Genomic DNA, 14,261 nt, shown 5'->3' on the forward strand with positions numbered 1-14,261 from the left:
TTCTTCCTTTATCAGTATTATAATAAGCACAACAACAATTAAATTCTCTGAAGATTTTATTAATGTTTTGAGACAAACCAGGGATGAATGGAAATTTATATCGTCTTATATTGTTGTCAGCCATACCATTGTTGACAACTATGTTCTCTGACTCACTGACACCTCTACATATTCGTTTTACAAAGTATTTAGGATAGTTATTCTTTAATAGTATTTTTTGAACTTTATCAATATTTTTACTATGAAATTTGCTATTACTCAGTTTTGTAGCTCTGAAAATTAAATTCTTAACTACATTAAATTTCTGCTGTAAACTATGGTTACTGAAAAAGTTTATACATCTACCAGGATTGTAGGGTTTAATATACCAATCTGATATTAAATTGTTACCTTCGCGTATAATAATTGTGTCCAGAAATGGAAGTCTTCCATCAACTTCAGTTTCTAAAGTGAACTTTATCTTGCTATGAAAGGAGTTGAAAGCATCTAATGTATGTTGTACCTTATCTTTTGGTACTAATATGATTGTGTCATCCACATAAAATTTGAGTAATGGTGTTCTGAAGGTTAGTTTTGATTCAATATATCTAAAAAGTTCATGCATAACAAATTCTGCAATTGAGTTACTTGCTGGGGCCCCCATGGGGTTGCCATCTAGTTGTTTATAAAACTGGCAATTGAATACAAAGTAACTACTCTCAAAATAAGTATCGAGCAACAATAAAAAAGTTTCCTTATCTAGAACAGTATAGCAACTAATTAAATTCCAATGCTTTATAACTAATTGGGTTACAAGTGATAGTGGGACGTTAGTGAACAGGGATACAACATCTAAAGAGATCAGGATGTAATCCTCCGGGACTATAATATCAGTCAGTGATTCCACCAGTGAAAAAGAGTTTTTTATGCTGTAGGTGGATGTTGATAGAAGCCCAATAAAAATGTTATGTAGATATCTGGCTAGGTTGGTGAATGGTGCATTAATACAACTCACAATGGGTCTCAAATTTAGTGTAGTCTTATGGATTTTTCTCAGACAGTAGAGTCTGGGGGGAGTGCTGTTATGTTTGATCATATTCTTGTATTCACTATCTGATATGAATTGATTTTCTTTAAGGATTTTGATTATTTTGTTAATATTATTTTGGATTTTGGTGGTGGGGTCTTTCTGGAGTTTTAAGTATACATTCTGGTCATCTAACATCTTATAGACTTCCGTCTCATATTCATCCCTACTCATTATTACAGTTATATTACCTTTATCTGATCTACTAATCACTAGTTGTTGGTTATTCTTTACAAATTCAAAAGTTTCCCTAATATATTTTTTCGAGAGAATGTCTTGTTTTTTATGTTGGTATTTTGTTAAATAGTTTTTGACTATACCTACACTTCTGGCACGGATGTTGTCCTTTTCATCACTATCCAGCTGTTGAGATTCAATACAGTATTCCAAATCTTTAATAATGTTTACCACAGGGAGTTTGTCAGGGACAAAACTATGTTTTTCGCCCAAACTGAGAATCATCCTTACTTCATCAGGGATGTTAACATCAGTGTAGTTGGTCAGGAAGTCTTCGTTGTATTGAGATGGTGTCAATAAGCTATATTTACTTCTCAGTTCTTGCAGTTTTTTCAAATTAGTGTCTTTCACTTTCTTAAAGTGATCACTGAACACTCGAGCTGCCATATTCATAACACTTGTCGACAGTTGTGGGTCTAGGTTTTCTTGAAGTGAAACTTGAAGTCGACTGATTTGGTCCTGTAGGGCACTAATTCTCCATACACATATCTTAATTTCAATGTTCAGAATGGAAGAGCGAAAGCGGGATAGGGTTTTATGTACTAGGTTCTTGAATGGGTGATCCTCCAGTTCCAATGAATAAATTTGTCTAATATTATGTACTATATGGTTAGGGAATATTTGGTGTCTTCTACAACTGAGTAAGAAAATTCTCCTATTTAGTTGTGCTGCCTTCTTTCTGTGTAGTCCCACGAGTTGTTTGCTGACATTGCAGATGTAGGTGCCTCCAACTCTCCTTATCGTCATATCGCCAATATAAGACGATATAAATTTCCATTTATCCCTGGTTTGTCTCAAAACATTAATAAAATCTTCAGAGAATTTAATTGTTGTTGTGCTTATTATAATACTGATAAAGGAAGAAAATTTTACACCAATTTAAAAGACAAAACACCAAAACTACTCAAGTCTGCTTTAACTGTGATAAATCATACATTGGACAAACAAAACAATACCTTAAAGATAGAATAAGACAACACAAAAATGATACCAATAACCTAACCCATGACATAAAAACAGCTTTAGCCAATCATACACATGTGACAGGTCATAAATTTAATTTTGATAATGTAAAGATCCTAGATTATGAAGAAAACAGATATGCAAGAAACATAAGTGAAATGATTTTTATAAAAAAGAATAAAACGGTAAACCATAGAGAAGATGTACAGGGCCTAAGTATTTTATACAGCCAATTGTTGTAGATGTCTTTGTGTTGTCCAAATCTGTTGATGATAATTTTGTACTGTCAACTTAGATATAATCTAAATGACAACATACTATTCTAGTCTACATTCTGTGATCATAGAGGAGAGAGTTCAAGGATTCTAACCTCACGACCTCGTGTCTCGCGCCATTCACCAGTTCCACTCCAAATGTATCGCACGATTAATGTTTCCTTAACTCTACTTTTAAATAATTTATATGACTTCAACTTTTAAGGAATTGACTAGGTAGGTGCTGATAATATTGTGTAAACTCTCCCATTAATTATTGTATGAAAAAATTTTTTAGCCTTGAAAAAGAGGTAAACTTCCTCGAAACGTCGGCATAGTTGAGAAATAAAAGTTAAGAAAATAGTCCAATTTCCCGATATTTCATTTCCAAGTCTATACAACATTTTTCTGAAACAATTTCACGTACTCTTAACCTTTTTGAAGCTAGAAGGTAATGAAGGAGAGGAGCTTACCCATACATACGAAAGGGCAAGGTGTACCTTTATCGTCATATTTCTCAAAAACGTTTGAACGTAGAGAAATTTGTGAAAAATATAATGTTCTACAATTTTTATGATGAATACGTAAATCATTTGAAGACCAAGAAAGGAGATAATTCGAAAAAACTGATTTCCGTAACTTCTGATGTAAATCTTTATTATTTCGTCTTTCTGAAACTGTCATATTATTTTTTTTTTTCGTTATTATTGAATCATTTGCGGTTTTAAATAAGAAAGCCACCGCGCTTGTGAATGTATACATTTGATGTTTTTTTTGAAAGTTTGTCGCCCTCCCACACATTTTAGTCGCGCACAAAATGTCAGATTAAGACAATGTATACTTTTCAACATGTAATTAAACAAAACTGAAACGCTCGAATATGTAAGATGATCCTTTCTTTACAATTTTGACAGGCTGGTCTGGACAATTCCCCCTATAAACAGGGCTGATTTCTGCTAGATCTACTCTACAGGGTTCAAGATATCTCCCCTTATATTAAACTGAAACGCTCAAGTAGATCCCGAATTTTCTCTCTTGGGCTCTGAACTACTTTAAACACAATCTTCTTTATTATGGAACCAAGTAGCTACTTCAAGTAGTAGTCGTTCAGAATCATATCAAAACATAATCTGAAATTAGCTTACATTTCGAAATGTCATGGTAGCTATTTGAAGAAGCAGATTTCAATGCAAATAGCACTTGATACTGATACTTTTTCTTGGATTTATGGCAAGTTTCGGCATTTTGCAACGTAAGCAAAATTAGTGAATGGTTGTGGCAACGTCATTTTGAAATTAATGACATTTCATGAGTGCCAACCTAGGCTCTATTGACAATACTCAAGAAAAGATCTCCACACCCTTAACAATTATACATATGTACGCTCAGAAAATAAATTCAAGGAGTGAAATCTGTTGTTTTTCTTTATTTCCACCAAGGTCTTCAAATACACTCATGAATTTTCGAATATTATTCAGAATTCTATTTGAAATAATATTTCTCCGGTTTGTTGATGGTGCGGAAGTAACGAAAGTACCTAAATAATTTTTATTCAATGAAATATTTCATGTCATTACGTCTGAAATTCAGATCTGGGCGACTCGCAAATTGAGTTGAAGCCAGAAAAGTTGGCAGACGACGACTGATTCCAGGAGTCATTTACAACCAGACTTCAGCTCACGTGCGTAAAAATGAAAAACCGAGCCAACTTGACGAATTCATCATCCGCCTGTCTACTATCATTATTTATTAAATATTTTATCTCGCTAACTTACCCGAAAAGGGCAATTTTTAACGGGTAGCTTCTTCATGCAACTCTCGCAGTCGCATTACTGCCGTATCTTAATTCTTTTCTGTCTCACAACCGTAATATATTATTCGCCTTATCTCTTCTCAACATTCACTTTTATTTTTCGGGTTCAATGGGGTGCCGTGAGTTCTGGTTACTTCATTTCGAAGTTAACAACGTATAATTTTTCTGAATCTTATCCTGTTCAGCGATGAATTCGCGGAATTGGACGGAGGAGAGAAAATTGAATTTCGTAATATAATTCAAGGTGAAAAAAGTTGAAGTTGCATAAATCACTGAGAAATTATGATCTGTTTTTACAACCGTGAAAAAGATTTAAATTTTTTTCGATTCGCTGAATGTGAAATTCAGATAAGGTCTTTACCGTTTTTCTAATCTTTCGGTTCGTAATCAAGAGTTTCTTTCAAATGCCTTTGTACTGATTAGAGAATTTCGCAGCCTAGTAGGCGTAAATATAACTAATCACTTTGCCAAATAAATCGTCAACTGGTGCGACGAACAGCATTGTTCAAAGGTGAGTTTATACAGCAAATGAAAGAAAATGCGAATTATAAAACGAACTGAGAAAGCCATTTTCCCAAATGATTTAAGTATACAGGGAGTTCACAAAGGTGGGGCTTTTTTTGACCTAAAGTAAAAGTCATCCAAATAAGCCATCTGATTAGTTGCATCAGGTCACTTGAAAAAAATTTGGTATAGTGCGATTTGAGGTGAAAAAAGTGTAGGAAGAAATGTTTTTGTTGACAAAGCGCTATTATTGATAAAATAGGGTAATTTCATCTCTTTTTACGACGGTTGTTGAAGACTCGAACAAATTGAAAAAATTTAAAAACAATTTGGACGAATTTTAGTGGTGATATTTTGAAGTAATATTTTAATGCTGAAATGTTCTTAAGTTATCGTCCATTATGCTTAGAATGAAAAGAATATACATATTGGGATTCTTGGACCTCTTCATTTACTGTTCTTTAAGACTATATATAATATAATATATAAGACTTTGAGATTACCTAGTTTTGCAAACAATAGGATTATATCGACAATATTATTTGCAAGACTAGGTAATATGTCTGTTTTCATTTGTACGACAGATCTCTAAGAATTTTTGAAATTTTAGCCTTGAAAAACAAACAAGCAGTTTGGAAATATCGGCGTTGTCTTAAAGAACAGTAAATAAAGAAGTTCAAGAATCCCAATTATACTATTTTCATAATATTTTATTGTTCACACTTAGTCCTAAGTATTTTTCTGTCAGTTGGTATCGAGATGAGCCATTTCATAAAATTGTTTAAGTTACTAAATATTTCGGCAATCCTAAGTTCCCATTTTATTCCCACATAGAAATCGAACGGGCCAATATCCTAAACGAAACCATATGGTCGAGTCAGTCATCACGAGATGAGTTTTTCCTATTGTTTTGCGATAATTCAGATAAGAAATGATCAAGGGTCGTATAAGGATCTATCTATCTAGTGCCAACAGGTAGCCTTCCTGAGAACAAGGACATATAGCTGCATGAAGGCAACATTAAAAAGATCTCGGAAAGGGGATTATTGAAAGAGCAAATAGTAGCCACTCAATAATCAAAAAAAGTAAATACTCTGATGCGATCTATTTTAAGGATGTAGTTCGGCAAATGAACAAAAAGAGAGCTTTCAAGTTTCAAGCGAAAAAAAAAACAATGGACATCATAAGCCACTTATTTAGATATTTTGAAAGTTATTTCAAGTGACGGATTAACAGGAGCTTATCCGAACACTGAAATAACATGTAGAATATTTTTCATGATGCCTGTCAGTTTGGCTCTTTCCAGAGTAGTTTCAGCAAACTGATTCCCGGTTTGAAAAGGCTTACTCGGGAAATCAACAATCAACACTTTATTGAGTTAATCGATGTTTGGGTGCTGAGATCCAAACGTTCAAGTCCATTCAATGACTCTGAATTGCTGCTTCTTCGATAGATTCAGAAATGAAAAAGTTTCAGTGATTTCACTCTGTGAACAACAATTAAATTGTTGTGCCATCCGCAGTGGTGTTCATAAAAATTACAAATCTTCCAATATGTACGGGGTGTTCGCCAAAAAAGACCTAATAGTTGTTCTTTATAAATCAGTCTTCAATAATTCGATTATACGACATTTGTGTACAGAGTGGCAATACAAACTTACCTTTTTCTCAATGGAACACCCTATATTTCATTCCACAATTAAATATTTAAATAAAGCTTAGTAATTCCAAATTTTTTGGCAGAAGCTAGAAAGCTAGAACGATAACCTTCTTATTTCTTAAGGTGTATTCAAATGTCGAATGAAATAAAGGGCGTTCGTGTTTCATTTAAAAAAGGTAACTTGATATTGTCATTCTGTGTACAAATGAGTTAATAGTCGTATTGTATTTACGAATCATTCAAGACTGATTTATCCAGAAAAAAATTTACTAGAAAATTTTTTCGGTAGCTTCTATACTTTCGCATATAATGTATAGGGTCCTTTTCTGGTGGACACCCTGTACAAGAGCAGGGTGACTAATGCAGTAATTTTGTCCTTGAATTGGCTTCCAGCTGGGAATATGTATAACTTTTTATTAATTCCTCAGTATATTTCATTTATAATTTGTAACGCTGTATGCAAAGTGTAAATGGAAATAGTTGAGGAAAAATTTGAGGTGCGATAACTTGTCAGAAAATTGTGTAGGTCTTCCATATCATTTTTCGAATTCGAATATATCGAATTCTCAAAAGAACATAGTTTTTTGCTTAGGAACGTCTAAGCAAACAATTTTTAAATTGAGATTGGAAGTTTTAAGCCGAAACAAACGGCATGCAGACAATTTTTGAAATAACTTATTGAAGTAATTGAATAATTTGACGTAATAACCCTCACCCACTGTACAAAACTACCCTGTATTCATAGGATATGGGAGAGGTTGTGACAAAATTATTAACGGCCATTTTCAATAACCTATCTATCCATCGAAACGGTGGATAGATAGATACTAGGGATAGACCGATCTGTCCTTTTATGCTTGTTTACGTTTCAATATTCTATCTGCAGATAGCGATTCTTACTGGCCGCAGCGATCTATCCCTTCCTCTGAAATGAGGTCAGATTGACAACCTGAGATAGGACCTTTCATTATATATGCGCCTATCTGCGTTTCAAATAAATTTGAAGTAAACCATCGATTGTAAAAACTATCTCCGGTAGTTCAGTTTTTTGATCTGTCGAGTTCGAGCAGTAAGGGATAGAGATAAGCGTTGGAAATTGTTATCAGGGTGCATTTCAGTGGTGCTTTCTTGACAATTGAATCAATTAATTGTCTTGTAATTAACTTCGAAAAATGGAATATTTGAGTAGCGACGAAAGCGATATGGAATTATTAGAGATGATTGATGAGTTTGATGAAGAAAGTGAATCGGAAGAGAACTTAATACAAAAAGTTTATAAAGCCCGAGTGGATTATATGATTGTTTTAAATAATTACGAGTTCACATATAGATTTCGTCTGAGCAAAAGTGCTGTGAGGGAATTATTGGATTTAATTAATCCATATTTGAAGGTGAAATCTCCAAGGTAAGATCATTTCAAAAAAAAAATATATATATATATATATTACTTAGTTAAAAGTCGTATGGTTAATAGGGTATTTTAAGGATATATTTCGAAAGCTTGGCAAAGTAAATAAGAGTACAGTGGTACAAATTAAAGTCGAAATATATCCATAAAATACCCCATATATATATAGTAGGTCTAAATAAAAATAAAGAACGCATCTTCCTGTGAAAATCAAAGATTATTTTATTTCCTCAAGTAGGATACAATGTGTTACACAATCTGATGATTTTAAGAAAATCAATGAAACAAAATTAAATATTTTCTCGAATTCCAGTTGCTTATATAATTTACAATTTCAGTTTCCATGTTTTGGTGTGACTTTTTCATCTAATGTTATCTGATCATTCCAAATATATTCTACAAGACAATAATCTTTATATGTATAATATGCAAATTAGAAATACATATTCTCATTACCAAGTTTTCATCTTACAGAAACCATGGAATATCCCCTCTGCATCAAATTCTTCTGGCTTTAAGATTTTATGCATTAGGTACTATGCTGGTGTCCGTTGCAGACTTTATAGGTGTGTCAATAGCATCTGCTAGTCGTATTGTTAATGATGTTTCAAAAGCAATAGCGAAACTGTACCCAAGGTTTGTTTCAATAGAAAGGCACTGTAATGAAGAATTCTATGCAATTGCCGGGTTCCCTAGAGTACGTGGTGTCATAGATGGTACTCATATATTAATACAATCACCTAGTAAGTAGTCACTTTTAGAATGATAGAAGCATTAAGCAATTATATGTATTCAACTTTGGCAGATTCCAACATAGGAGAGGAATTCAGAAATCGAAAGGGGTCATTTTCTTTGAATGTGCAGGTGGTGTGCGATGCATCACTTAGGTTTCAGAATGTTGTAGCTCGATGGCCAGGTTCAAGTCATGATGCAACAATATTCAATCATTCAGATTTGAAAGGTACTTTCTTCAAATTATTCGCAACAGTACCATCAAATAACCATTGTTCATTACTTACAGAGTATTGTGAACAAGGTAGACTTGCAAATTCCTGGTTACTTGGTGATAGTGCTTATCCATGTAAACCATACCTTTTGACACCAATACTCAACCCGACCACTAGGGGAGAACAACTGTACAATGAGTCACATATAAGAACTAGAAACACAATCGAAAGGTAATCATTTGAAGTTTGAAGAGATTCGAATGATGAAATAAATAAAAACAAAAAAAAAAAGACAAAACAGAAATATATGAAAATACAGATTTCCTCAATAAACATTTAAAGACCATGAAATAAAACTATGTTTTTGCTATATTTTTATATCACTTAACCGAAAATAATGAATAATTGAGATCAAGGAATGTTGCGATTCTAGACAAGTACTTTTCCAGGTGTATTGGAGTTTGGAAGAGGAGATTTCCTGTATTGGCATTGAAGATGAGGTTGAAGCTTGAAAACATACAAGCTGTAATTATAGCTACAAGTGTGCTTCATAATATTGCTAGATGTCACAATTTGGAAGAAGTTGATGCAGAAGTGCATATTCCAAATGATGAGATGAATATTGATGAGGAGATAATTCATTCACCATCGAGTGATGCAACAGAGAGAAGAACCCTTGTAGATAGTTGGTTTTCTACTCTATAATTCTATAATGTTCCCTTTGTCATAGCTAAAAAGTTAATAAAATGTTTGAGCTAAATATTTTTGTTGTATCAGTGCAGTAGCAGCCTCGACCAAAAATCCAACAATATATTGAATATACTGAATTTTACGGCTATTTATAAAGCACTCTTATTATTGAATGCATTGTGTTTCAACGAAATTGTAAAATGGTTTATTAAAAATTTAACATTATTTATAACTTTTCTACTGGAAAATTTAACAAATTTTTCATTTTTTCTATTTCCATATTGGCCTTTTTTAATTCGGCTTTGAGCTTTGCCACAAGTAAATCTTTCTCCTCCATCTCTGCATCAATTTTCCTTTTTTTTGCTTCTAGGTATTCTGCCACAGCTATGTCCCTCTTAATTTTGGCCTCCATTCTCTCGATTTCCAATTGCTGTTTTTTTTTAACTGTAAATCAAAATTTCTTTGTGCATAAAGATAATTAAGTACTGCTTTATATGAATCAATATCTCTTTCATAACGGTCATGCATATAAAAAATACTCACGAGTTTGTTTAATTCCACTTGCTCTATGCAAGGGGAATTTATTTTTCTTTATGCTAGGTGTTGAAGGAGGCACTTGTATTTCAGGATTTTCCTCTGCTGCCGTAGCCCTATCTTCTTCTTGTTCTTCCTCTACTTGCTCCACTTGCTCCACTTGCTCCTGCATATTGGATGTAGAGGGCACAACAGGAATTTCACAAAGGGCATCCCCACCAAAATTGGTGGGAAGTCCCTCGCATGTGGTCCCCAATAGAGACGCTACTTTATCCAAAACTTCATCTGGTGGGAAGTAGTCCTTCCCACCTCCCGTCTGAAAAAGATTATTATCATATAAAACAGAAAACATATAATTGTCCAAAATATTTGTTAAGAAAATGATTATTTTCAATTCACTAACCTTAAAACGGCTACTCCTCATGTTTGCAGCACGTTTCCGGGCACTCTTCTTCAAATTTTCCCACTTCAAGCGCAGTTGTTGGGCGCAACGTGGGACAATTGAAACCGAAGAGTTGAAGGATTCGGTCAATCTCCTCCAACTCTCCTCTTTCATTTTATTGTTTGTAGCATTTGTAGCTCTGCTGGTAATTACCCCATCAGCTGCTACTAATTCTACCAAACGCATGGCCTCTTCTTTTGTCATTGGTTTTGATTTAAGCTGAAAAAATCATTGCCTTCATAACTTGAAATTAATGAAAAATGAATATCGACAACAACGGCGCTTTTATTTGAAGGTACTTACGGTTGAGGAATTCATTTTCGAGTATTTGAGCGTCTTTGAGAATCTCGACTAACAATAATTGTGATGTATTTATTGCACCTTTCACTTAACGACGTTTAAGTATAGAATCTCTATGGGAAAAAAAGACGTTAAGAAATTAAGCTCGTTTTATGAAACGGTGCATATGGGTATGTAGTCATACACACCCGATTAACCTTTTATACATAATCTTCAAATATTTACACTTTTTAGTTTCAATTTCAACACACTCTAATATCGCAAACGCTAGAAATGAATTAATGATGTGAGGTCATATATTAGTGATCTGTGGTCTGAGATGAGTAGATCCCTATCTATCCTTGCCTTGAGATAGATAACGTCAAACCATAATTGTGAAATGCAAACCATAGATAGATAACTACAAGGATAGATAGGCAGACAAACTGGAGATAGCGATCTATCCCTTATCTTGGATAGGTTATTGAAAACGGCCGTAAATCAATAATCCAGATATGAATGACCCTGTATATCAAAATGTTTTTTTTACCCATTTCGATTTCAAGCCATAACGAATGGTGCTCCACAGCGCTGCTGAATTAAAGGCGCTCATCCTTTTTCCAACGAAATAATAACCTCGTTATCGAATGAACACCAGCATCCGCAGGAAAAACGGTTCAAGTAGATCTGGATTCCGATTGTCTCATTGCCTCCCAATCGGAACTGAAAATGTGAAATCATCACGTTTCAACGTACACCTCATTATTTCGGTAATAATGACAGCCGCTCAGAAGTGTGGGACAATTTGTCATCTTCAACGTGAGTTCCCAAGGGTATCATCTGTTCGGTTCTAATGATGTCTGCCTATAAGGGACGCGCCGTGACAACAGATTATGTCATTCCGCAGGGCACAGAACCAGGAAATCATTAATTAGTTATAATTTTTTTATAAAGTACGGGAATATTTCGGGCGAGTTCTTCCTATATCCAATAAAATCTATCATTTTCTTCGTACTTCTTATTTATTTGCAATAAATCGATAATTCATGGGTGTTTTCTCTCGTGAAATATTCAAGAAAAATTACATATTATATTGAGTTGAGACTCCGTATATGTCTTCGTTACTGAAAACTTAATATCTATCCTACTCATAATTTCCCAGTGACCTTTGAACCCCCTATAACGTGCATTCAAAAAAATTCGTCGTCAAGTAGGTTAGGGAATTTTAAAAGTTGATATTCGGTGTCTGAACGTAGTTTTTTTCTTGAAATACTCCATCTTCCCAAAATGTAAATAACGATGGCATTAACCTATACATCAGAGACAAACGCATGTTACAATAACAGAATTAAAAGACTAGGAGGAGATTCTAATGTATCCTTTCTACTATTATGAAGGTGAAAATCCCTGATTTTATTATTACTCTTTGAACAACTCTTGAATCAGATGTCACATTTCGATGGGGAATTCACTATAACTAGTGTTGAGAAATAATTCGATGAAGTTTTCGCGTAAAATTCAAAACATAACGAGGGGATTTCCAAATAAGCAAGCTACAGCCAGAATATGGCATGAAGGACTGATATACACAATGAAATATGCAGGATATTCGCTAAAATTATGCAAATTATTAGTTATTAGGGAAATAATTGAGAGATGAGCTTTTACTTGAAAATGCTCCATCATGAGATATCTAGAAGCAGAAGCGCCCTAAGGATCAGCCCTTACTTAACAATATTTATGTTCGACTGAATCATAAACACTTTATTTATGAATTCGTTTAGTGTCCATAATTGACTACTTTATTGGACACCACTTTATTGGACTCAACTGTCACTATCATTCTGTCAAATAAATATAAAAGATGCAAACAACACTTTATTCAAGGAAGAAGAATTGAACTTCGACCTGAAATCAAAATTATGAATAACTATTCTGAGAATTAGTGTGGTAGTGAATATTAAAAACACATTCTTTGTTATTGTAAAAATGCATGCCTGAGGATGTCGAGCTCGAAGTGGAAGCATTGTTTTCGATCTGCAATACTCTTGATGCTAGCATCAGCTACTTCCTGGCCCAATATTCTGGTGGCAACACTTATTTTAGTACTTTCCAATTCATCTATATATGTAGTATGTTTCTGAGCTTTCAATTCACTATTGAAGTAAGCGAGAATACTGTCTTCTGTCGATTTTACAATTTTCTTCGTTTTACACCACTTGTTATAGGCCGCATACATATTTTCATAAGCACTTTTAGATTTAGTGGGTAAGAGATATTCTTTGGCGCTTACGGCTAAATTTTCTACGCTTTCTTCTCCAGCACTATCCACTTTTTGGATTATTATGACGTTTGTCATAAAATTAAGGAAGTAAACAACTGTGTTTACTAAGGTTGCTAAGGTCGCTGGTTACTAAGGTAAGAAAATCAAAAGCACACAATGTTTTTCAGTAATGAGCCATTTCAGAAAATAAAATTTCTGCATTGCAGTCGAACATAAAGCTTCGTATGCAACTCGTACATAATTAGGCTTTATGGACTCGCCCAAGTTATTGGCCTCGCTCGCTTTGCTTGCTCTGCCATAAACTTTTGGACTCGTCCATAAAGACCTAATTTATGTACTTGTTACATAAATAGCTATTATATCTATGACGTACCGAAAAATCCAAGATATTTTTGCACTACCGTCAGATTTCACCGAAATAGCAGGTGGACAATTTCGAAGATTCGTTCTGCTGGTTTTACTGTGCATTTTTATATGTATAATCATCTTTAGTGGAAAATGCTTGCAAATAATCAAAGTCGTTGCTGAGCTAACCTATCCAGACGTTGGTAAGGCATTCGTAGCAAAGAACAAAATCGAAATAAATTAAGGCAACAGAAAACAACATATTACGATTTATTATGATTATGATTAAAGGAGGCGCCATTCAGTTCAATGCCTGTTGAAAGGGTGATGACGTATTGTCAAGTAACGAAGAAGAAAATGTGAAATACTTTTGTGCAAAAACCTAGTTTATATAATGAATACGCCACTGGAAGTGCTGCAGATATGGCGATCGAAAAGCAGGTCTTAATTTTTTGCTTGAAACTCAAGAAATTGAAAAGAATGAAATCGGGCGAGAAGGCATTGAAAAAATGTTCTTCTATAATTGAAAAGTGTAGAAACTTTTTTATATTCTCGTATTTTCTTCTCTTATATATTGCTTTAGTGAAATTTTATCTTGTTTATATATGTACACATCAACTCTGTTGTAGTTATATTTTAGTGTTTTAGACATTCCACTATTTTTGGCGTGTTTCTCATTGTTCATTTGTTTTTGAACGTAAGAACGTACGTCCTTATGAAGAACTATAGTTTGTTCGAAATGTCGGCAAGATCTTGATTCGCTAGGTAATAAAGTGGTCTACATACCGAAGATTTTTAGTATATCATATATATACAGAGGACAAAGACGTGAGTGT

At 33.9% G+C, this 14,261-nt stretch overlaps 3 protein-coding genes across 6 annotated transcripts in view; 1 reads left to right on the top strand and 2 right to left on the bottom strand.

Annotated features, from left to right (window-relative positions):
* Positions 1-14,261, bottom strand: part of LOC123313385 (RNA-binding protein Musashi homolog Rbp6) — a 1,061,117-nt gene that overhangs the window by 688,591 nt on the left and 358,265 nt on the right. The gene's annotated exons all lie outside the window — the stretch shown is intronic.
* Positions 7,463-9,630, top strand: LOC123313386 (putative nuclease HARBI1). 2 transcript variants are annotated; one of them, XM_044898256.1, is made up of 5 exons: positions 7,463-7,901; positions 8,379-8,647; positions 8,710-8,865; positions 8,926-9,082; positions 9,301-9,630. In XM_044898256.1, the coding sequence occupies exons 1-5, from the start codon at positions 7,669-7,671 to the stop codon at positions 9,554-9,556; spliced, it is 1,071 nt and encodes a 356-aa protein (XP_044754191.1). In that variant the 5' UTR covers positions 7,463-7,668; the 3' UTR covers positions 9,557-9,630. The 2 variants fall into 2 exon arrangements, with proteins under 2 accessions (XP_044754191.1, XP_044754190.1); XM_044898255.1 differs by having other exon boundaries at positions 8,710-9,082.
* LOC123313387 lies at positions 9,832-11,225 on the bottom strand. The gene is made up of 3 exons (XM_044898257.1): positions 10,821-11,225; positions 10,479-10,736; positions 9,832-10,391 (listed from the first exon to the last, which is right to left on the bottom strand). The coding sequence occupies exons 1-3, from the start codon at positions 10,833-10,835 to the stop codon at positions 10,062-10,064; spliced, it is 603 nt and encodes a 200-aa protein (XP_044754192.1). The 5' UTR covers positions 10,836-11,225; the 3' UTR covers positions 9,832-10,061.

Source organism: Coccinella septempunctata, chromosome 5 (genome assembly GCF_907165205.1).
Source record: "Coccinella septempunctata chromosome 5, icCocSept1.1, whole genome shotgun sequence".
Taxonomy (NCBI): Eukaryota; Metazoa; Arthropoda; class Insecta; order Coleoptera; family Coccinellidae; genus Coccinella; species Coccinella septempunctata.

Bases quoted from the DNA above. Each gene is read 5' to 3' on its own strand.
- LOC123313386 (XM_044898255.1), top strand. From the start codon at position 7,669: ATGGAATATTTGAGTAGCGACGAAAGCGATATGGAATTATTAGAGATG. The intron at 7,902-8,378 runs GTAAGATCATTT...TTCATCTTACAG, and splicing joins TTGAAGGTGAAATCTCCAAG to AAACCATGGAATATCCCCTC. The intron at 8,648-8,709 runs GTAAGTAGTCAC...CAACTTTGGCAG, and splicing joins TATATTAATACAATCACCTA to ATTCCAACATAGGAGAGGAA.
- LOC123313387 (XM_044898257.1), bottom strand. The intron at 10,392-10,478 runs GTTAGTGAATTG...AATCTTTTTCAG, and splicing joins TGAGGAGTAGCCGTTTTAAG to ACGGGAGGTGGGAAGGACTA.